General features: G+C 41.0%; 1 protein-coding gene across 1 annotated transcript in view; it reads right to left on the bottom strand.

The window, feature by feature from the left end:
* Nucleotides 1-24,575, bottom strand: part of RAPGEF6 (Rap guanine nucleotide exchange factor 6) — a 106,306-nt gene that overhangs the window by 7,973 nt on the left and 73,758 nt on the right. Inside the window, exons 7-15 of the mRNA XM_059825276.1 lie at nt 13,988-14,119; nt 6,280-6,463; nt 5,274-5,410; nt 4,142-4,300; nt 3,691-3,843; nt 3,006-3,170; nt 1,552-1,659; nt 971-1,174; nt 129-237 (exon numbers count right to left, since the gene is read on the bottom strand). Coding sequence (XP_059681259.1) covers nt 129-237; nt 971-1,174; nt 1,552-1,659; nt 3,006-3,170; nt 3,691-3,843; nt 4,142-4,300; nt 5,274-5,410; nt 6,280-6,463; nt 13,988-14,119 — 1,351 coding nt within the window. The remainder of the gene's footprint in view (nt 1-128; nt 238-970; nt 1,175-1,551; nt 1,660-3,005; nt 3,171-3,690; nt 3,844-4,141; nt 4,301-5,273; nt 5,411-6,279; nt 6,464-13,987; nt 14,120-24,575) is intronic.

Below are 24,575 nucleotides of genomic sequence, written 5' to 3'. Positions count from 1 at the left end.
ATGACTTTTCACTCCTCGAACAAGTTGGAAAAAAAAAAAAGGTGGAACCTTATTGCACTTCTAAAGCCAGAAAGACTGGAGTTTTTCTTCACATACACAAAAATACATCGTATATAAAGTCTACTCACCAAAAATGTTTGTTTTTACAGTAATGGAGAGATGAGTGTTGTTCCTTAAGATTTCCAGAGCTTTTACAAAGGTAATGTTCTCAAAATTCTGTCCATTTACTTCCATTATCTTTAAGAAGAAATCAAAAGTGGACTATTAGGAGAAGAACTGTTTATGACAGAGTTACAAATACGAAGGTGATATACAGGCACAGTAAGAACTTTCCAGAAGTTACCATATCATCTCCACAGCAGTTGTAGAATGAAAACATTCCTTGTAAAATAACTGTTTTCATCATGTCAATGAATTATATCCTGTAAGTAAGCCAAGACCTCCATTTCTGCCTGACAAATGCTTTAAACAAATTTATTTTCTGTGATAACATGACATTCTTGCAATTAGGAACTGCACCCGAATCAAAAATGGTGGATCACGAACCCTAGAACTGATAGTACATCACAGGCCGGATCTTCACCTGGTGTGAACCATCACTGCTCCACCAGCCTCAGTGAACTGGGAGTATTTACACTAGGTGGGAACCAGTCCAACAAAACAATCTGATGGCTTCAACTTAACCATATCTCCGATCAGAAAGGTTCCCAAAATAACCATAATTCGGTTTCTTTTCCCATTCCATTTTTGAAATATTTAAATATTTTAAATAGTTTTCAAAACTATTTAATAGAAACCCCTTTAACACCTATAAACTGAAACTGAACTGTGGCATTCACAACAGAATACTAGCCAGTTGTTTGCTTTTGGTAAACAGCGTATTCTTTCTGTTGGGAACACTACAGTTGGTTGAATCAGACTTTTTTTTTAATAAGAGATGGATCTTTTAAATGAACTTTATTCTTTTTACCTGATCACCACGCTTGAGTCCAGCTTCTGCTGCCTTACTGCCCATTTCCACAGTCTCTACAAAAATACCAAACCCCTTGTCGCTTCCTCCAAGGAGGCTGAAAAACAGTGGCGAATCTCTAGAAGGTTTTTGCAGGGTAATTTGTCTCCATTTTGCTTTGGCAGCACAGGCAATATTCAGCAGTCTGAGATGTCCTTTCATTTTCTGTAACACAGAAGACACAAAATGGAGCGCAATGTTTCTTTCACTAGAAATGGAAAAACAATTGGGGAACACACCCCACACCCCCCCCCCCCGCCAAGTGCCAGAAAAAGGACTTATGATGCCATGTATCCAAGTCTTACTACATAAACCTTGTCCTCTTTTGCAGCAATGCAAAACCACATAAATGAGCACCATATGTACTATTTTATATGGGCTTTATATCTAAATATATATTTAAGAACAATTATGTCCATTCGAAAAGCCATGTATTGACTGTTAAGACTTATAGACTACAATGTGTTACTCACTGGTAACATACTGGAAAATGAAAGTGTGTAACGTTAGAAATTATGGCAGTCATTCTTTTTTGCTCCTACCGTATCTTCTAAGTTCTTTTCAAATTCTTCCAGAAATCGAGTCATAGCAGGATCTCCTTCAAAGTCATTAAAATGATTGTTCACCCACAGTAACACCACTCTGGTAACCTGTAAAAAAAAAAAAAAAGTTATGTATCTCTAAAGGTACTTGTGATTCTTCTCCTACAGGCTTCAATCTATAAGCAAGGAAGAACACAAAGACATGGCAGAATACCGTATGACAAATTACTGCATCTGTTAACAAACAGAAGCAGAAGACATTTACACTTGAAATCATATTCCTTTTTCTTTTATTTGTGGAAACAAATGAAAAATAAAAACCCAAACATTTTTGTACCTAACTGGCTACATCACCCGGTACTTACTGGCGCACAAGTCCATCTTCAGTTAACTCTTCCTCATGCTGTTTACAAAACTTATCTTTTTAAAGCATCCTAATGATGTCCCTAAAGTTCTAGGAAGTACGCTGTGATATTAAAAAGCTTTCTTTTAAGAACTTCTAGTTAAATCTCCAGGTCGCTTTTGTACATGCTACAGAGTTACTACCATTCATGATGAAGTCAGTCTGACAACTATTTTATCCATCCATGTTCTAAAAAAAGGTTAATCTATAGCAGCTTCTCCTTTAAAAATAAACAGTTTCCTTTTTTATTTGCTGAGACAATTTTCTTTTACTTTCCTTTCCTTAAAAAACAGTAGTTGCCAAAATGAACGGCATGGAAAAAGGTAAGAAGAGAAGCAGTAACCACAGCAAAAGACCCCAGACAATTTCCTACGCAAAAAAATACAGCGTTTTGATAGTCTGTTGGGTTTCCTTCAGCTCAAAGCTAGAACACATAAAACAGCTGGCTAAGAATTTTACTGCCATGATTTCCAACCAATTGGACATGGATACAAGTTCCAGATTATGAACGTTTTTCATGTGTATGTGCATAAAGTGAGATAGAGTTGAACCTCGTTCTATTTAGGGAACCATTTTTATCAACTGCACCTGTCTTCAGCAGAGTTTATTATAAGTACAGAGTTTGTAATAAGCTGCTCAAACAAAATGTGCTCAATACACTGAAAAGCTCTACAATAAAAAATTACGGAAGACAAGCACAATGCTGTTGTGAAAAGAAAGATGGTACGTCCAAGAGATCATGAACACAACTTCCCTGCATTTTTGGTGAAAAAGGATTTCAGAGACTGGTATTTACATCTTTAAATTACATAGAAAACAGTACTTATCGTTCTGCAGAAGAGAAGCAGTGTCATACCTAATTTAGCATAGTACACTATATGCATACACCAACCACTCTGGAGAATCCTTTCTTGATACTAGTGAAAAATACTTTGCTTTAAAATAGCTCATGTAAAATAGCTGGAGCATAATCCTAATTTATCAGCAACACAAAAAAGAATCAGTTCGGAGACATTTTCACCAAAAATACTAATTTCAGACTCAAACCAACCTTATCCCTGAGGCTGTCCACTGTGAACCACTCCAAGAGTTTATTTCCAACTTCCAGGGGGCTCGTTAGAAACGTTCTGTACGTTAAAAGGAAATCTTCGATGTAGGTTGGATCCACAATAGAATGTTCTTCTATTAAGTGCATGATGAGTCGCTCAGGTGTTGCCTTAAAAATTAAATGCAAAAAATAACTGATACCTCTCACCACTACCTCTCCCTAGAGAGTATCTTAACATAAAACCATGTGAACAGTATACTCCCTTTTCAAATTTCAGTTATGGCAAACTCAGGAGAAAACACACTAACATGTTTAAATCAAATCTTCACGCCTCTCTCAGCCGAAATGTTTTGCATAGGTGATACCTGGCTAAAACAATTAGTAACTTCCCTTGATTTTATTTTTAATAAACAGTTTAAGTTCCTCTTCCAGATTACAAAAACCAGGTCATAAAGATGCGTAAAGCGTGTTCCCAATACAAAACTCAATGTATGTGCTGAAGAGGTCTAACTTTATTAAAAGGGAGATGGAAGTAAATCCGTAAAATAATATAAATTCCTCCCAATCAGTTTTTTTGAGCTGAGACAGGCAAAACTGAGAACGTGTTCTCGAATCAAACCAAAATTGTATTTATGTACTAGTAAATAAAGGTTTAATAGATCAATGGAAAGCATAGAAAGAAATTCACCTTGATAACTATGTGTCCTTTTCTGGTTCCACTGCGATCCAGCTCTCTGTGCTCCTTTACCATAACAATTTCTCCTTCCTCCTCCACTTTATGAGTGTTTTTTTCCACGTGGTTCAGAATCCTCCAGTAGTCTTGCTGGGCTATACACACAAACTGCCCCCATACAACACAGAATTGTTAATAAATATCCAGAACATGAGCGTATCCCCATCTCTGGGCTGCTTTGACACAATCACAATAGCACAGCACTTGATACCAACCAGCGTGAAATAAATCCCAGCTACTAAAGAGTGTACAACTAACTCAACATCAGCAGACCCCTTGATCCATAAAATACCAACCTCTTTTTTTCTGCTCCTGGAATAAAGATCATGCCTAAGATTAAAGTAGTCTGTTTTCTTTTATTAGATGCTTAAAAATGCGAGGTAGTCGTACAGAATTGTAGTCTTACCTGACAATCATCTACTTTGGTTCTGACCACTCCATTCATGTATTGTTTGTCCAGAGAGGGAGTAATTCCAAAACTATTTCCCATACAGAGACTCTCACTCTTCCCATCAGGATAGCTGATTTCCACTGTGCCGTTTAAAATAACATACCAAGAATCGAGCTAGAGGAAGTAAAAAACAAATTTAAAAAGTGAAGCTAATTCAACAACTTTTCTAAGCTGTTCCAATGCTCTTATCTCAGAAAGGCTTATTCTTGCAGTCTCCAGTTTGTTGCCACCACAATTTTGCAACATTTAATTCACTAAAAATGCGCACTCTAAGGCAAGCAATAAAGATGACTGAAACCAGAATGCTTTTCAGTATTCTTCATTCATTTCAGAACTAATTCAGTAGGGAGGAATGCTGATGAATAGATTGCTTTTTTAATCAGTGAGCTAATTGCTACAATTATTTATACCGTTTAGTGAGAAAGAACACTCTTCCCCTGGGTACCCAATCGGTCACTACCAGAGACGAGAGCCTACCTAGTCCTCTTGGAGGGATGACCTGCTCTGGCCACTCCAGATGTCTTGATCCAAGGACAGAGAGCGATTTCAAGATAGTGTTTCAGAGTCCTGATGTTGGGAGCCTGACCACTGACTAATTCGAACATCTGTCTTCTCCCACTGAATATGTATGGAAACTGCTCCTAATTTAGACATTTATGTTGTAAGACCTATGTTGTTGGGCAAGGATACCTCTCCACGTTAGTGTTTAAGAAAAACTATATTATAAGAAGAGAGTTATTTTACCAAAGGAAATGGTGCATTCTTCTATGCCACAAATAATCTTTGAAATAAACTCCCCCAGATGTTAGCACTTACCTGATAACAACGTACTGAATGCTGGTTTATGTCTATACTTGGCCACGGTAAAGTCTTGAACAAGATAGTAATACACAGGCAGAATTTCCCAAAGGGATGGGCTAAGGTTTGGGGATTTTGGATACGGGTCATGGTGAGAGAAGAATTCTCTAACTTTCAGGTGTGGGAGAGGCGTGGAGACAGGAAACAGATCTTCCAGCCCTTCGCCCCCAGATGCCCCTGCTAACCTACTGCCTATAGCACCCAAATTGTGTTGTAAGCAGTAACTTACTTCTTGGCCGTCTTCAAGTATGATGGCTCCTGCTTGCTCTACTACTTCAAATATCATCACTGAGCAAAGTTCTCTTCTCACAGACATAGTCATGTTTGCAAAGGCAGGGAGTTGATGCATAAATTCCAACAATTGCTCTGTTAGACAAAGGAAACATTGGTATGAAGACTGCAAGGCCCAGGGGTTCCCTAGATACCTTACTCTCCACAGGTGTATTAAATCTCAGTTAAATTCATGGGGGGGGAAAAAAAAAAAAAAAAAAAAATCGCTCCATTGGTGTTACAATCCCCATTAGTGCCTGTGCCTAAATGAGCCCAATGTGCATTTTGTTATCAACAACCAGAACCCAGCTCTACAGCCTTGATCATGTTTTGATTGACTCTTACAGCAGCAGTCTGGCTAGAGTGCAAAAGCATTTCCGCTTCAAACGTTTAGAAAAAATTAAAAATACCCTTACAGTACAATAATTATAAGCTTAATAGGAGCATGAAATGATTCTCCAGTGTTTAGAGAAGCAATCTGAAGTATAGCATAACACAAATTTTACTATTAAACTAATGCCAATCTCTAGTTAAACACTGCAGTAAATTATTTTAATCTTAAATGTTTTCCAGTTTACAATTACGTAAATCTATACTGCAGTAATAGTATATTCTCTTTGACATTTAATAACTAATTCAACAGTTTCAGGCAGTCAAAATTACCTTGCTACCTATCCCTCTCTTATATCAACACACACAATGACTGTAACACTTAACATCTTAAGCATCTCAAAGACTGTTTTTTAAAATACTTAATTTCTCAGAACAAATACTCTCTCAGACAGTAAGAGGAGCCATCATTCAATTAACAGAGTCACTAGAGCAAAGTGATCTCTGGAAGGCATCATTCGTAATTATGAGGACATACATTTAGCATTAACTCATTAAACAGTTTTCAGATATGCTTCTCTTACAGATGTTATTTGATATAGTTTTACATAAAGATATTTTTTTTTCCTCCTCACCAATATCATCATCAGTTTTATCTGCAGGCTCTTTCTCAAGGCACTCTCGTACAACATCTCGCCCTAGAAGCGGATCTGAAGTTCTGTCAATATCTTCATCCTCCTCCTCTTCTTCATCTTCAGAGTCTACAGGTGCTTCTGGAAGACCAGTTAAATCAACATCTCCCATCTCACTTTCTGTAGCCTACAAAGAAAACATCCATCAGACAAAGAGTTCAGTGTCTTCAGTTTAATGCTTTATGGCCTTAGGTGGCTAATACAACAAAAAGAAATTCTGTGACTAGCAATTCAAACTAGAAATTTTAATAGCTCCCTTTCTGAACACTGAGAAAAACCACCCCGAAATCTACAGTTACAGGATGGCACAAATACATACCACTGGCATAAAGCAACGCCATGCTACAGGCATTACGATCACAAGTTCTGAAAACAAAATTAACGTATGGGATGTTTGTTCTCTGTCTTTACTTCTATCCCTCCCCACCTCCAGTGAACTACAGGCAATAGAAACCCATCAATATTAACTGTGCAACACAGGAAAAAACAAAGCAGACTGAATGGCTCAAATGAACGGGATTTGATCTCGTTTTTAATTTTGGTATTGTAACATGCATTTAAATCCTGGCATAGAGCGAGTATGTCTGGTGGAGTATATAAATTGGGGGCGGGAGATAAGGATGACTATTCTTTCCTCTATTGGCTGATTCTCATTTTATAGCATTTACTTCTTCTTACGAATTCATGTAAACAAAACGTTTTTTCACAATTCGAGAGTCTGCATTATTAACAAAATAATAATATAATTCAGTAACACCACTGGTTACCCAATGCCCGTAGACACGTTTCTACTGTCGTCAATAGATGGCAATATAGACATCACACTGAGCAGACGCATGAAGCAACGGTGAAAGAGAATGCAATACTGGCAACAAAAAGCAGAATCACATAGGAAACATTTGCAATAATTCCTTATGTAAAGTTTAAATGATGTAATTGCATGAAAATAACTTTCCAAACAGATGGAAGGCAAAAAAAAAGTAGTTTCAAATTTTCAACTTCCACAGAGTAGTTTCTCAATCACTTTTTTTTAGTTTAAGCCAGCATGCAAATCATTTTTCTGTTCAAACTGAAAAATTTGAACAAGACGTGTTACTGAGAAATTATATACAGACTAGCAGAAAATGGAGTTTACTTTTTTTTTTAAATGAACACATTTACAATATTCACTTTCACTTTAAAAGAAATCCTTGAGATTTTATAAAAACACTGACAAGGTAACGCATTAAATACTCTGCATGTTCACAAAACCTCCAAAGTAAAGGATGGGGTCCTGTCCAACCTGACTTTGAACACTTCCAGTGATGGGGCAGCCACAACTTCTCTGGGCAACCTGTTCCAGTGTCTCAGCACCCTCACTGTAGAAAATTTCTTCCTTACATCCAAGCTAAATCTACCCTCTTCCAGTTTAAAACCGTTGCCCCTTATCCTGTCACTACAGACCCTGGTAAAAAGCCTTTCTCACAAGACCCCTTCAAGTACTGAAAGGTCTCCCTGGAGTCTTATTCCCTTTTCTCCAGTCACTGGGGACGTCACCTCACTGCCAGGACTTTTCAAATAAGGTGGAGAGTGCCCGAGCAACAACATCAGCCAACTCCCTCAGGACAGCTCTCCTTGGGTCCCACAGAATTGTGTACGTTCAGGTGGTCTCAGACCTGATCTTCTCTCACCATGGGAAAGACTTTATTTCCCCAGTCCCTGCCTTGAGGTTCAGGGACTGGAGAGATGTGGGAAGAGTGACTACCAGCGAAAACTGAGGCAAAAAGAATTGTTGAGCCTTCTCCATGTCACTAGTTCTCCTCTATAATTTGTGGGGAGAAGAGGAGTACATCTTTTTCTGACCAACGGACCTGTAGAAGCCCTTCTTGTTGTTCTTCACATCCCTTGCCGAATCCAGCTCCAGCCGTGCCTTACCTCTCCTGATCCCAACCCCACATGTCCCGGCAGCATCCCTATATTCCTCCCAGGATACGCGTCCCTGGTTCCACTGTACGCATTTCCTTCTTGCGCCTTAGTTTGACCAGGAGGTCCTTACTCAGCCAGGCTGGTCTCCTGCCTTCCTTGCCTCAGAAAATACAACACTCATTTTAAGGGATTTAATCGCAGCAGACTGCACTGCATCCATCTCCCTACACGCTCGGCTGTGCAAGCCCCAGATGAGCAGCGTTTCCTTCTTTCACTAGACAGAAAAATACCAGGTTTTAGATATAACCTTGGACCTTTGAGCGTGGCCTCATTTTAATAATGAGCCAGCAAACCTAATAAATAAGGCTTAAATGATTTAACATAAATATTTCTTTCAGAGGAGGGTAACAACATATATAGGGTTAAATCTGTTTTACATTACATCACTTTACTGGCTTATGTAGCTCACATTAACAGTTTTGGAATTAAGCCCAAGTGCAAATTGTGCTTGGAGAGTCTCAGCAGCACATGATCAGTACAGCATTTTATTCAAGGACTATTCTAGCATTTCTTCATCTAAACAGCCACAATGTATATCAACTGTGCCAGGCAGAGTAAGACAGACTGCAGTACTAATTCCCACTTTGATAACCTCAAGCTAAGATAACAAAACCGAGGCTACAGGTTCTACAGAAAAGCGATTCTTTAAAATTTTCATTGTATATCCTACATAGGACAATAACCAAATCTTCTCGTTTCTTGATAATTAAGTTATAATTTGATCAAGCTATGAAATAAGAGATGGTCCTCCAACTGTGTTTCAAAGATTATATGCAGATGGTTGACAAACGCTGGCAGGTCAGGCAGCGCTGGAAGGAACAAGAAGGGTTTTGCTCGTAAAGCTGTCTGCAGAAGTAGCTGCTCTCCCCAAGCACGATGCCCCAGCTGTTTCCATTATCAAATATCAAAATCATTCTTAACGGAAACATTTATGAACTACTCATTTACAAAATGAAACCAGAAGCTGCAATCCTCAAATCTTACACAAATATGGGTTTTCACGATTGGGTCTATCGGGCAAGAATATCTATTGAGAAGGCAGCAGGAACAGACTCAAGTGGAGTGTGTCACGTAGATCATCTGGAAAGTTAACACCAGTTTACTGTCAAAACATTTGTTCGCTATTTTAAAAATCACACTATTATTACTCTATATATAGCGCTGCAAGTTTCACCAGTGAACATGTTTCAGCTATGCTTGCCAAATGCTGATCATGGAGCTGTCCTGTACGCTGGCCCACGCTTTGGAAGCCAAAGACGTAAGAATTAGCCCTTGCAAAGTTTTGGTGATAATGATAATGATATGTATTACACTACAATGTGTATCAGAAGCATACGCTGACAGAAAAAAAGTATTAAATATGCCTCACGTAAGAGATTTCCTGTGCTGGAATGACTCCATATAATAGCGTATGTTAGTACTCACGACTCCTGATGCAACCTGCTATTAAGAGCGAGGGGTTTTTTCCCCCCTCCCCTCATGTCAATTCTATCAGGGGAAAAACGTCCGAGTCTTTTTTCAGAATTGATAGAAAAACCCTCAGTAAGGCCCACTCCCTAATGCGTATTTTATAGATAATCCATTTTAATATCAAAACCTTAACCACAACTGGGATTATTGCTGGGCAATAATGTTGCTGCCCACAAATAGCATATACTGTCAAAGTGATAAATGAAAGGATTTTTTAAAAAAACAAGAGAGAGAGAAACTTTAAGCACACCACTGACAGAAATAAAGAGATAAGAAGAAATAGATGCAAATTTGTTGGTTGTTAAGAGAACAGCACTGCAAGCCATCGATACAGGCAATTAATTCATTATAGGAGAAGTGAGACCCTACCCACCCACATCTAGAGATACGGTCGGGATTACCTTTGTTACCACGGCTGGCCGCCTTAAAGACTGTCCCGAGAAAGGGCAAAGAAAGATGTTTTCACTCTGTAATACCTGTTGAATTAATTTTCCCTGAGGATAGCTATTACAGGTCAAAGCAGCTGTTCGCAGATGTTATAATCCCTCATTTCAACTTCTGTATGCATAACCACACAGCTTCCACTACTGCTGTCCAAACACCATAGCTCTGAAACTAAGCATACCGTCAGGAAAGGCTTGCATGAAAGAAATTTTAAAAAAAATTTTAAAAAATCCACTTCAAGCAAATTAAAGAAGTTGTTTTAAAAATTGTAGGGAATAACTTTTTTTTTCTATATATAAAAAAAAAAAAAAGGTCTACAGTCGGACAGAAGAACAACTGTTCTGCAGTATTCCAAGCAAGCTGAACTTTGCAATACACGCATCTGGACATAAGGACTGAATGCTCCAACAGGGAGCAGCAACGGTACAGTAGGAGGGAGAAAAATACCTTCATACATTTCTTTTCCTAAGTTTCTGCAATTAACCGAGGGTTTAATACAGTATGTTCACAACAGTGCTTCCAGGCAGGACTCCATTTATGCTGATCTCACCTTCAGCTTTATGTTCATCATTTCCTCTCTAACATCCTGGGCCGAGAAGCAGCTGGACCAAGCAAAACCTCATTTCAACACTATCAGTGGATATAGCGTATACAGATGAACGGAAACCCTTTCCAAATCTCAATAAAAAAATTGTTTCATTCTTTCGTTCTACTATTGTAATGGTATTTTCCTATGCTGGAATTATGTTTGCACTACTTAGTGTCAAAATTAATGTTAAGATACCATTAATTCAAAAGGTCATTCCAAGGCTACATTAATCAAAATTATTCAAAAACGCTCTTCCTCTGCTGACATTAATGATACTTCTAGAGACTTTGGCAGGTAATAGATATGAAGCTGACTGCAAGCGCAAAGCATCACTTTCCAAATACTTTACAAAAACCTGTATTTTAATGTACCAAAAATGCTTTCAGCTACTGAGCCAATACGTCATACTCAAAATGCAGGTTTATTGTTGTGCTGGTTTTGGCTGGGATAGAGTTCATCTTCTTCCTCGGAACCAGCATGGGGCTGAGTTTCGGATTGGTGCTGAAAACAGTGGTGACACTCAGGGATGTTTTGAGCTATGGCTGAGCAGGGCTGACACAGCGCCAAGGCCCTCCCTGGGGGGGCACAAGGAGCTGGGAGGGGACACAGCCAGGACAGCTGACCCCAGTGACCAAAGGGGTATTCCAGACCGTATGTCATCATGCTTGGTACATAAACCAGGGGGAAGCTGGCCGGGGGACCGCTGCTTGGGGACAGGCTGGGCATCGGTCGGAGGGTGGTGAGCAACTGCTTTCATTTGCATCACTTGTCTCTCTTGGGTTTTATTTTGTTGTTGTTGCTGCTGCTGCTATTTTCCTTTTCATTACAATTTTATCATTATTACCATTATCATCATTATTATTATTTTATTTCATTTCATTTATTAAACTGTTCTTATCTCAACCCACGAGCTTTCTCACTTTTACTTTTCCGATTCTCTCCCCCATCCCGCTGGGGCGGGGGGGAGCGAGCGAGCGGCTGGGTGGTGCTTAGTTGCCGGCTGGCGTTAAACCACGACAACAGCATATCAAAGAGATTCTCTGCCTTCATAATATCACAATGACTATTGGGGGAAACACTTTTCTTTTTCTTTCCAATTTCAGAATGTGTCTATATCGATGTGTCACTGCAATACAATGCTATGTTAAATACCGTGCCATGACGTTATTACACAATATCTATCCATGCACTTATAACCATGTGACAAACAATAAGAGACTTCTCCAAAACTGTTACAGCTACTGCAATAAAGCCCGTAAGATACCCAGCATCTTTCAACAGGTTACTATTTGCACATTATGCATACGAGAACAACGTACAGAAAAGTCACTAAAACAATAAGAACAAAAAAAACCCAGTGGGTTGTTGGGGTTTTCCCCCTCCCCGTGACATGACTGTTGCACATCTTATCTTCACCCACACTTTATCGAATGCTTGATTCTCCAATGCTATATTTCAGGATTAATGACACTGTAGCTACGATCGTACATTGCTGTAATATTATCTTGGAAGATCTCACATGAGTCTAACAGCGGTAACCTGCCTCGGCCATCACCCTGGCTGGAAATTCTCAGCAAAGTTTAGAGGTTGCCTGCAGGACACGGAACCAGAGGGGCTGATGTCACTGAACAGGAGAGTCCTACGTGAAAGGGCCTCGCTCCTCGAAACGAATAGAAAATCTGCAGTCACTTTCATATTAATAAATTAATAATTCCTTAGGGTACAAAAATAAACAGTGGTGAAATGTATTTGCTCCAGTGCATATAAATATGCTGCTTCATTATTTCTGTTATTTAGAAAATTCTTATTTGTTTGGCAATTATACTCTTTTGGCATTTTCCAAAGAGTAGACATACGGCATTTCAAATGCAATTAACCACACATGATAGAGTATTCACTCATTACTAGAATGACATTTTTGTTATCAATAATATATTTTAATAATTACTTAGAAAAGTATAAGTATATACTTACATACTTTAATATATTATTAATATATATATTAATATATACTTAGAGCAACCTCTCCAAACTACTCAGATAGACAGGCAGGCAGACGACGGTCAGTCAGGAAAACTGCCCATCAGCATCCTAATACGTGAGACGTTAAGGTACAATACACAGACTAGTTCTGGCGACTCTGACTAATTAGACCAGTTCTGTTGACTCAGAAAATTAAAAAAAAAAAAAAAGAAAAAAAAAAAATCAAGATACAGAACAACGTCTTCCCGCATTGCCTCTCAGAAATCAGAGAAGTCACAAAGCATTTTGAAAAGGCTCTCTCAGGGATGCAGGCGACTCCTGACCTAGCTGGCAGCAAGCAAATCTAAAGTAGTAGTAAGGTAACAGATTAAATAGGACAAAAAGGTTTAGAGACACTTAAAAGTTCTAAAAGGATTTTTGCTTTTAATGCCTTATTTTTGAAGTGACCTAGCAATACTTAGCTGTAAATAGCTATATCCCTAATCTGTTTCCAGTACAGAAACAGGACCCGGGCAGTACCCAAGGAAAGGGAACGGGTGTTGAAAATCCAGTTACACCTACATCGGGCTCAAGAGTTGCTGTATACTCAGTGTCGCAGTCAGATTTCAACTTCCAGGTGGAAACGCTGTGAAATCACTGGTCAAGACAAACCCAAGATGAGCACCCTCATCAACCAGAACAAAAACCGCCTTGAAACTAGCTCTGCAATTTGACATGAGACACGTAACTGATTATTATCTGTAAACAAATGAAAGCTATCTCTGGATTTCAGACAACTTCTATTCTCAGCAAGCAACACTAGAATTTCTGCAGTCAATTAGCGCAGAGAGTGTGTTTATTCCCATGCTTTTGTTTGCAGAACATCTGTTATTAACAATAAATCCAAATAATCAAGGAAGGTATTTGAAACACAAGAATGATTCCCTGAAATTTGTTCCATTTCAGAAAGAAGGAAAATGATCCCATAAATCGTCAAACGTAACTTTTAAAAGCCACAGCACCCTTGTTGGTATATAAAGTGTGAAAAGCAACAAAAAGTTCATTTCACTTCTGTGTGGCTGTGGAGGTGGCAAGTCGCACGAGCAACACAGGGACAGGCAGAAGCATCAAGAGGGCAAGTCTTGGATAAAGGGCCACTGGGTTTGTTTATAGACTGTTTAACATCAAGGAAGGAAAAATAAGAAACAAATGCAATATTACCTGATAAATATCAGAGAGGCTGCTGCTCCCAGAATCACTGGCAATGCTACATCCCGACTGGCTTGAAGGGACGTGAGTCACCTGAGGATGAGGATTGTCGGTAAGATGCATCTTGGTAAGATCAGCTGGAAGCTGGAAATAAAATGGAGTTGGGGGAAGGCAGGAAAAAGAAAGGAAAACAAGATGTATAAGCCTGATTTGAAGACAAAGTTATTCATAAAACTTTTGTTACACATTTGAACATCCACCTGTAAAACTTGACGTACATTTTGAGAAAAAGCTAATTTAGACTAAGCTTGCCCAGTCACACTCCGATTTTATACGACTGATAGAAAACAAGGCACCTTTCTGCAAAACAAAGCTCTAGCCTCCTTACCCCTAACCGACATACGCCGACCGGATTAAGAGCACCTAAGATGACAGACAGGTGATGCCGGCCAAACAGCCCACGGTCTTAAACATTAGCTTATGCTGCAATCCAGCGTGAAGCAGGATTCCTGTTCGTAAATTCAATTCACCCCTTAGCTCGAGAATAACCTTTAGAAAACATCAATACAGAACAAAAAGTACTGTAATCTAAACACAAGGTTTGGTCCGCAAAATGCTTTGAATTTTCTTTAAGAAAATGAGCACACAGGAAGAATATTATGCGTTCTTGGGACAGGTATGTACAACAGTACTTCTGTTCTATAAATCTGTCTGTAAATGAGCACACATATATAGATATATAAATTTTAGTGCATGATTGAAGCCCACAAATGTGTTCTTTCTATTGAAAAAAAAAGTCAGTAGCAAGCTTTTGAAGAATCAAAGCCACATGGAATACTGTAAAATAACCAGTCCTTTAATTCAGCTGGTCATTTATTTTCTGCCACATATATTTCTAATATTTTTTAAATTTACACTCAACTATATGGAAACAGCATTGTGTCACAGAATCAAAGAATCAGATTATATGATAAAATGATAACATGTATATACTTTTTACCATTTATAAATGATAAAATTATATACTATTCCTTAAAAAAAAGTTCTGATGCAGAAAAAGTCCAAAACTACTCTGACAGCACCAAGTATCGCCACTAAAATGAAAAGGTTTCTTCTGTAGAACAAACTAAATTCCACACAGTCATGTCAGCCGCTAGATATTTGGTCCTACAAATTAAAATAGTATTGTATCGATGTTGTTGATCCAACATCAATTTTGTACATACTGACTAAACTTATGAGACACGGAAACCAGATCTTCACGTGGAATCACGTTTTTACGTCCATTTTTTGAAGGGCACACAAGAGAAGCACTTCACCAAATACTTGTTCGCGTTATTTTTTGAAAGGGTAAGCAGCACTGCAGGCCTCTCCAAACCTTCCCCACTCCCAGGAAAAAAAACAAACAGTTGAGAGCACCTCTGACACGTGAAACGTAATTTTGATTACCAGAATTGTTACGAGGAATATGGGGGATTTTGTGTCACCTGTAATTCCCAATGACATTCCCATCGGCAATTACTACTCAAAACCGACCATCCGATGGGCTCTGTTACTTGCAAAGTAACTCTAGGAAATGGAAGACTACAAAACTATTTTTCACTATCCTAATATTTACATTATTCTAGTTTTGTGTACAATTTATTTACAAAAAGAAAGTATAAAACATCCAACCTGTAAATTAATATCTATGTTCACATGTATTTGGAAAAGGAGAAGGTTTGACAAGCAAAAGACTGCTAAACTCTCACAAGCTCCCATTAAAAAAAAAACCTCCGAGCAGTAGGTATAAAATAGCGAACTTGATCCAAATACAAAGGCAACCCAACACTTTGAAGCCTATGTTTAGCCACCAAAAAGTTTTACAGGCTAAAAAAAAAAATCTATTTTCAGGATTGGAGAACAGCAAAAAAAGGTCAAACCACTCAGCTGACAAAATTCAATCCAGTGGCCAAAAGCTACGCTCGCTATCTGTCAGCACACGCTGTAAGGGCTGATGTACGCCAAGATATGACCTCTTCAACAGCAAAGTATAAAAGCAAAGTTGGAAGAGTTGAGATTTAATTCTGGTCTGGAGCACTAGCTGGGTACTTTTAAAATCCCAATGAGTAACGTCTACAGTACACAGTTTTGTGCCACATACAGCAAAGCGCTATCCATCTACTAATGGACACGAGGCAGAAAGTGTTACACTAGCTTCCTTAAAGCCTGCGGCGATTTGGACATCAGTTAAGCCCCCCACGATGCCGACCACGGTGCTGATGGAGGGGGTTGCCCTGCCTTTCCCCATCCGCTGCCTCCGTCACAGCGTTCAGCGGCAGCCGGAGCAGCCTGTGCCGCAGGGCGACACCGCTCCTCTGCTCCCTGGAGTTTCACACGTCAGCCGGCTCCTCTGCAGACGCACCGCAGTGCTATCGTCCACGCGAAAAGATATAAAGGCACGTACGAGCAAGGTCAGCGCATCGTTTGCCAGGGAGGACGGCATCCAGCAGCAAGCCAGGACTTGCTAGCAAATGACTAGGCAGGGCTGCTGGCAGTCTCTGATACGCTGGAGGTCAGTGTAACTGAAAGATCCAGGAGTTTTAGTAAATTACGGAACAAATCAACCCGTATAAATTCATTACCCCTAGCTTAACAAGACAACAGTTTTGCTGCAAACTCCTCAGCGTGATCCCATCTTTATAACCTCCCTATTCCAATAACCGGCTCCGAGTTGAGCTTCAGTCAGATTTCTTTCCGTCCATGAGCAAGTCCCACGCTGACTGTGATAATACAGACACAAGGAAATCTAATTTAAGCTCCCCGCTACCCAGATTCATGGTGGTTTTCAAACTTTCAAAACTGCTCCAGGAAAAGAAGGAGCAGAACCAAGAGCAGAACCGATTCTGGGGGATTTCCCAGGAGAGCAAGGGCAGATGCCGGCTCTCTACCGAAAACCGGTGCTATTGAAGCCCATTCCGGCTCAAAGACAGTGACACACACAGACATACACACTGCCACATACAGTTTTTCTTCCCTAATTTAGTTTAAATTTTGAGATTCTTGTAATGAAGGCTATTCTATATACCCAGGTTGAGAAGTACTGCTGGAACAAGACGTGGCTCTCAAGATAAAAGAAGTTGTGTATGTACTTTGTATGCCATTTTCACAAATACACATTGAAGACCAACGCAGAACACTACCAGCCTCCCCAAAGGAATATTTCTTATCAACTCATTAATCACAACTGATCCTTGTTCCCCCTGCCAGCACTCCCAGTTGCGTCCATCACCTATAAAGCACACGGGCACGTACGATGCTCCTGCTGGACTCTGCAATATGTTCTTGTAAAAGGCATTTAATGCAGGTTAGATGCAAGGAAACACTGCAATATCTCTTTAAATTTGAGAGAGAGATAAGGTTTATTTGAGACAAGTGACCTTTAAAGTGCTGCTTGCCACTCTACTCAATCTCCCAAAATAAATCACAGCTTCTGTCTTTTGTGTGTTGTTTTTATTACCCAAACCAATTGTTCTTTCTTTCAGAGCTCCCTAAGCAGCAATACATGGGCAGGGTGTCCCTGTAACAACATGACAGCGGTCACAGGAAGGACCTGCTGGATGTGGTTGTGAAGTTGCCGAAAGTGCTATAACATTGTCTTAACTGTTGGTGAATAATGTTCATTTATTATTTGACTATGATTTTTTTGTGGGAGAAACTTAGAAACCGGCCTTGCAATTGCACCAGTATCTTGAAAAATTACTTGTTAGGGAAAGAAGCATAAAACATAGGGAAAGAAGCACAAAACAGCAACATTCACCTATGTCCACACTAGAGGCTTTCAGACGCAGATGTATATACCTGCGTTACCTTCTGGCTAGCTGTGTGCCCCGGCAGCCACAGACGGGAAAACCCCGAACACCCGTGAGATTCTGATAAACACTCAACACAGAAGCAGACTACTCACTTGCCACGATAACAATTACGTTTTTTCCACAAGAAGGGATAATCTGGAATCCGCATTCGAGTGCGTCCGACGTGCTGGCACAGCCAGTCCCTGCATCGGTGCCAGCACATCCTTCTGACTGACCTTTCCCAACAAAGGGATATTTAGCACCAAACCCCCTGCCGAAATGCCATACTGCGGTTCAGAGCTGTACGTGAAAGGAAGTTAAGAAAATAGAAGTTACGGTCTGCACAGCCACCTCCAGCTCTGCCCTCCCAGACAGTCAGGAAAATACAGTCGGTGATTACACCAAAAAAACCCTGAATCAACAAGGGAATTTTTAAAGAGATGTTGCAAATTGCAATAGGAGAAAAGGGAAGAAAAACCACTAAATCCTTCAGAAGCTCATCCTAATGATAGCATCGGTCTGTCCTGCCACACAAACCCAGAAGCAACAGCAGCCTGGACTGCTTTTTGTTAAACGTACGTGAGATTTCTGAAGGTGGTACATGGGGTCCACCCTGTGCCGCTCGCGGGGACACAGCCGAGGCCGGCTCACGAGCGGCAATGCTGGGGAGAGGGCAGGGGAGGGCAGAGGACGTGAGAGTGTAAAAGCCGGTTCTGAGTAACAATTAATAAAAACGACATGCACAAAATCCTAAACTCTACCCTCAGCAACCTTGAAAACACCCACGAGGTGAAGATTCCACGGGGCGCACCAGGAGCTGGGCTTTTGCTATCCATCTCGTGGGTGCAGCCATCCAGCAGTGAAGCAAGGGGCAGCAGCACTCCTACTGCGAAACCACAGAAACCCCCGAAGTCCGAAAACACAACTCAACCAGAGAAACCCCAAAAACCTCTGCAAACCCCAAACCTGTCCTTTCTCCTGTTACACAATACAATGCAGAAACTCTCACATTAAAAAAGAAAAGAAAACGATGAAGAGCAGTATGCATGAGTGCTTTTTGTCCTATCCGGACAGAAAGAACGCTCAAGTCTCACACATGTTGTAGAAGACAAATTGCATCGAGAGACTGATTTATAGGTTTGAACGGAGAGGCAGAGCCGGAGCAGCAGAGCTGGGAGCAGCACTGCTGCTCTGAACAGCTGGACGAAGCAGAGGGACATAAAAATGCAGCAATGGGACACTGTAAAAGCAATGAAGTGCGGGAGAGAAGAATCTCCGCTCATATTTGTCCTTCGGCATCCTTGGCAAAAAAGGGTGGTCCTTGGGAAGAGTGTGGAGAAACCAGTGGATGTCAGGGGTAAGGGATGAAACCCAGGGAGGTTGTGTGTGGGAGACAAAGAATCCAAATGGGGAGGGAGGAACAAGGAGAGGACACAGACCCTACAGCATCCACCGCTGCCCGAAGGTGTCCCAGGGGAATCTGCTCAACGGTGCTCTGCGTGACACCAGGGGACATGTATGGGGCCACACGGACCCTTGACCTGAACCAGTATAGACGTACTTTGGCTAGCTAAAATTATCAGCTATCGATGGCTAAAGACGAAAGAAGCACCAAAGAACTGGTGAGAACCAAGTAATACAGCAGAAGAGCTATAAACTTCAGCCACAAGCAACTTATACTCTAACAGCCAGTACATTTTTCAAATAAAGAAAAACTATACACCCAGTATTCCAAAATTATTGATTTCCTAATTAACCATTCCAAACATACAATGCATCTCAATAAATTATTTTATTTATTGCAAACAGTTTGTATGAGAAAAGAATGAAGGAACAGCACGCAGTAAGCTGACAGCAGTAACTCAGGATTACACCTAAAAGCAGAAGGTTTGGTGGGCTGGACCGCTCCCCAGAGCCCAGCTCTACCTTTCTATTTTTCAACAAGGTATACTTGCAAAGAGTATTTGATTTGAATGGTTTTTTTAAACATGCAATCAGGACATCTTGGTCTAATATAGAATTACCAACTTCCTAATACGAGTTTGGTAACGAGGGCAGAGCTATGACGTGGTGATTTCTCCCAGACCGCTGAGGTTTCCGACAGTCCCCTAGCAAGAACTGTATGAAGTTTAACAAGGTCGAGTGCAAGGTCCCGCACCCGGGATGGCACACCCAAAGAGCCCAGCGCAGGCTGGGATCTGTGTGACTGAGGAGCAGCCTTGCCCAAAGGTGCCTGGGGGTACTGGTAGACAATAAACTAAATCCGAGTCAGTGTGCCACTGCAGCAATGAAGGCAAATCAGATCTTGGGCTGCATCTGCAGGGGAGCATTACTAGCAGAGATAGAGACATGATCATCCTGCTCAGAGCTTGTCAGGCCATACCTGGAGTACCGTGTCCAGTTCTGGTCCCTACAATTCAAAAAAAGGACGTGGACAGACTGAAGAGGGTCCAAAGCAGGGCCACAAAGATGATTAAAGGGCTGGAGAACGTGCCCCGTGAGGAAAGCCTCAAGGAGTTAGGTCTCTTCTCCCTGCAGAAAAGAAGACTCAAGGGGACCTCATCATGGTATTCCAGTACTTAAAGGGCAGCTACAAAGAGGATGGAGGCTCTTTCTTCACAAGCAGCCACATGGAGAAGACAAAGGGCAACGGGTACAGATCTCATGAGGAGAGGTTTCATCGTGATACGACAGACTTTTTTTACCATGAGAACAATCAATCACTGGAACAACCTCCAGAGGAACACGGTAGAGTCCCCATCACCAGAGGTTTTCAAGACGTGATTGGACAGGGTGCTAGATAATCTCATCTAAGCTCCCTTTCCAAAAAGGGCCACGTTGGTGCCAACTTTGACAACTGACACTGCTGCACAATTAGCAAAATCTCAGGGGTCGTTCAGCTTTTTCTGCATCTGATGAATAATCGGAAGTGAACCAACCAGCCAACGTCCAGCTCATTTCCTCTTGGATAACAGAAAAGTAACAATCTTCAGTTTTATTACTTCACTACACTTTCATCACCAAAACCACCCCAAATTTACAATGGGGCAGTACTTTTCCTCCATAGCCACAAAACACTTTGCAATAATTATGACTACACTGAACTTTTACACATAATTTTCAAGCTATCCAGTGCAGTAGACTGAATTGTATTTCATTTGATCTCATTTGAAAGCATCTAATTTTCAAGACATCCAGTTTGAGGTGTCTGATAACCAAAGATGCAGGCAAGACAACAAAAATTGCCATGCTGCTGGGACACGTGTCTGTAACAGAGAGACTTCCCAACTAACACTCATTTTCGAAATTAATTTAGCTCTGTAGTAGTATTTCTATCTCTACCTATGGCAACACATGCTATACAAGAAGTGATTTGCCAGCTTCCTCCAAGTCTTATGTCTGTAATTGAAATTAATTGGAGTAAAAACGCTGATACATGGTATATTTCACACACTAACAGACCCTTTCTGCAGTCCCAAGTAGAGCACGTCTGCAGTGACATTTACTTCCTACGTAAACACCATTTACTCTCAGCAGTCGAGTCACACAGAATACTCGGGAATTAAATTAAAAGCTAATTTTGGTCTAACAGATTTTTAAGATTGCACATGCCCCGTACAACAGAGCAAATTACGTGAGCTTTGACGAGATGACCACCAATCAACTCTTGAGAAGCACACTAAAAATGACTGTTAGCCTGAGGACAACTTTCCTTTACATGCTCCCCAGGAAGGTTTTGCTAAAAATTAAGACTATAGAAAAGTCATTGCAGAGTTTATATAGAGAGAAAGGCAACCACAGATGTCATAAGTGAAATTATGTCGTAGGAGGGCTAAACTGAGACTTTTGTCTTTCTATTCCCCATTCTTTCCAGGAAAGGAATCAGAAGAACCTCTTTCGGCACAGGGACCATGCTCTTCGTGCTCTATTTCCTATGTGACTTACTTTTGGATTTGCTGGCATCTTTCCCCTATGGAAAAGCCACACCTGTGCCTCTGCGCCACAAGTTTTGAAGATAAATACCAGTGTTTCCTGGTACAGTTTGGATATCTGAAAAACACATGCTGAAAAGGCATAGACAACACGAATTTGCAAAATAGTCTTGACAGATGGACACAAGTCCTATGAATTATCTTTTTTCTACGTGTCAAAGAAGCTTCACCATCATGTTTCAACCAGCAGTAAATGGCATGTTTATTAAACATATTCAGAAACATCCTGCAATGAGTGCAATGAGGGCACTGACCGAAGGACTCATCATCAGAAACCAAATTACTAAAGGAAGCACAGTCTGCGTAATTCTCCCAGTGTATAGTGTCCGTTACAAATTCAAATTAATGGAAGGAAAATGGGCAATAAGGAAGCAGAAGTTTTGCTTCATTCTTTATTTGATACTCCTTGATGGCAAAGTTGTTCATCAGTTTTCCTAGGTCCCCATATGGATGTTTACAACCGATCGATCTAGTCTGGACACAGTAGAAGCATCAGCCTCCAAGGGAACAGTCTGTCCTTTTATGAGCTGTGTAAGCAAGTTTTCTGTCCTTGGTTTTACAGCTTGTCAGTAACCTTGTACCTTATTTGCTTTTTTGAAGTTCCCTGAAATGTTGCCAGCAAGAGTAATATTCAGAAACAGCATGGGGTTTATCTCCACGAAACACCTGAGGACAAGCATGGCACAGCCCCGCAGCGTCGGTGCACACGTACGTCTGCTGTGCCACCCTAAAACCCACCACGCACTGCTACACCAACCCAACCATCTCACCGCTACAACCAGCTCTCAAACTGCAAGCCTAACAATCCCAATTTTAAGGCACATATATTTATTATTTTGTTTATTGCTTGAGGTTTTCCATTAAGAGGTTTTCACTGTTTTAAGCTGGAACCCATTAACACACCCTCGGAGCGTTAACTGTGATTACGCTTGGTAACCCCCGAGCTTTAGGAAATGCTCCCGCTCAGCCTCCATCGCACCCAAGTGGTTTAAGGGTAGCAATTTTCCTTTCTCAGCTGATACAGAAAATCCAGACTGTTACAAACAGCCAGTTAAAAAACCATGTATGCCTATGGTTTTAAAAAATGAAGTAAAAAAAAAATTGCCAATCTAAAAAGACTGGTTGATCAAAGAGCTGAACAGGGCTGCAGTCCTGTGAACCCTCTGCCAGCTCCCACCTCTCCTTTTCGGGCACTACATCCTTCCATTCCCCTCATATGCCTTTCTCTCTTTGATGCCCTGGATTCAAAACCCTTCATACAGTTAATATTACAATGAAATAGTTCTGCACAATTTTTTTACTTTTAATTCCCACTTGCACTTCCAGTCTTCTGATCCCCCCATGTTTTGCCAGCCCTGCTGGGAGCTTTCCTCTTTACTTTGCAATCCCACCTACACTTCCAGTATCTTCGTGTTTTCCTATAAACCAAATCCCTACCACAGCAGAGGAAAGCTTCATCTGAGGAGCTATAGGGTGGGATGGGTTTCCTACATGGCTCCTTCAAGAACACCTTAACTCCAGGCACTGGCAAGCGCTCTAATGCGTCATACCGTTAGCAGTCCTCGCCTTCTGGAGCACGCCCCAGGCAGCACACCCAACCTGCGCAGGACACTGCCGGCTCTGTTCCCAGCACCCTTCCTTCCTCTGGCATTACAGTTCACAGAATCACAGAGGTTGGAAAAGACCTGTAAGATCATCAAGTCCAACCACCACCCCAACCCCACCATGCCCACTAAACCATGTCCCGCAATGCCACGGCCACACGGTCCTTGAACCCCTCCAGGGATGGTGACTCCACCACCTCCCTGGGCAGCCTCTGCCACTGCTTCACCGCTCTCTCAGGAAAGACATTTTTCCTCATATCCAGCCTGAACCTCCCCTGGTGCAACTTGAGGCCATTTCCTCTTGTCCTGTCACTTGTCACTTGGGAGAAGAGACCAACACCCACCTCCCCACAACCCCCTCTCAGGCAGTTGTAGAGAGCGATGAGGTCTCCCCTCACCTCCTCTTCTCCAGACGGAACAACCCCAGCTCCCTCAGCCGCTCCTCATCAGACTTGTGCTCCAGACCCCTCACCAGCTCCGTCGCCCTTCTCTGGACACGCTCCAGCACCTCAAGGTCCTTCTTGTTGTGAGGGGCCCAAAACTGAACACAGGATTTGATTGTCACAATCCATTTCCAATTATTTTAAATACTTCATGGTCAAAGACTCTACCATGTTAAAAAGGTTCTACGTAGAAAAGAATTCATCCAAACTGGCATTTAACTTTCCTTGATCTCTGTCAACTGTCAAGAAACAGCTGACCAGCTCTGCTCAGCTCAGCAGCACTAGTCTGGGTTTCTGTTTTGCACCGGCACTCCAGCGGTTTCTCTGCCAGACCCCTTGTAGCTCTCCAGTCACTGCTGTTTCACTTTGCCTCCAACTTGAGCAAACTCTGCATCCTAGCATCTTACTTGCCAGTTGTTTTGGTGGTGTCACTATGTGCCTGCGATTCCATCATCAGTTTGTTCATTTTCACAAGACAACTAGCTTATTTAATTAGTCCTATTTTTTCTTCCTACAACCTACTGAAACAAGAGCAGCGATGTTTACTCCCACTGACATGCAGTCAGTCTCTCACCAAGCAAACCTTTCTATATCCCGCTTTTTGCTCTCATCCATCCCATTCATTCCATCTAAGAAAAAAAAAGAAAGCAAAAGGAAAAAAACCCAACCTCTAAGACTTTTTTTCTTGGCATCAGTAAGTAAATTATTTTAATAATCTCATATATCCT

The sequence above is a fragment of the Gavia stellata genome, chromosome 16 (genome assembly GCF_030936135.1).
Source record: "Gavia stellata isolate bGavSte3 chromosome 16, bGavSte3.hap2, whole genome shotgun sequence".
Classification (NCBI taxonomy): domain Eukaryota; kingdom Metazoa; phylum Chordata; class Aves; order Gaviiformes; family Gaviidae; genus Gavia; species Gavia stellata.
The sequence above is the reverse complement of the archived record's forward strand: the minus strand, read 5'-3'. Positions and strand labels throughout refer to the sequence as shown.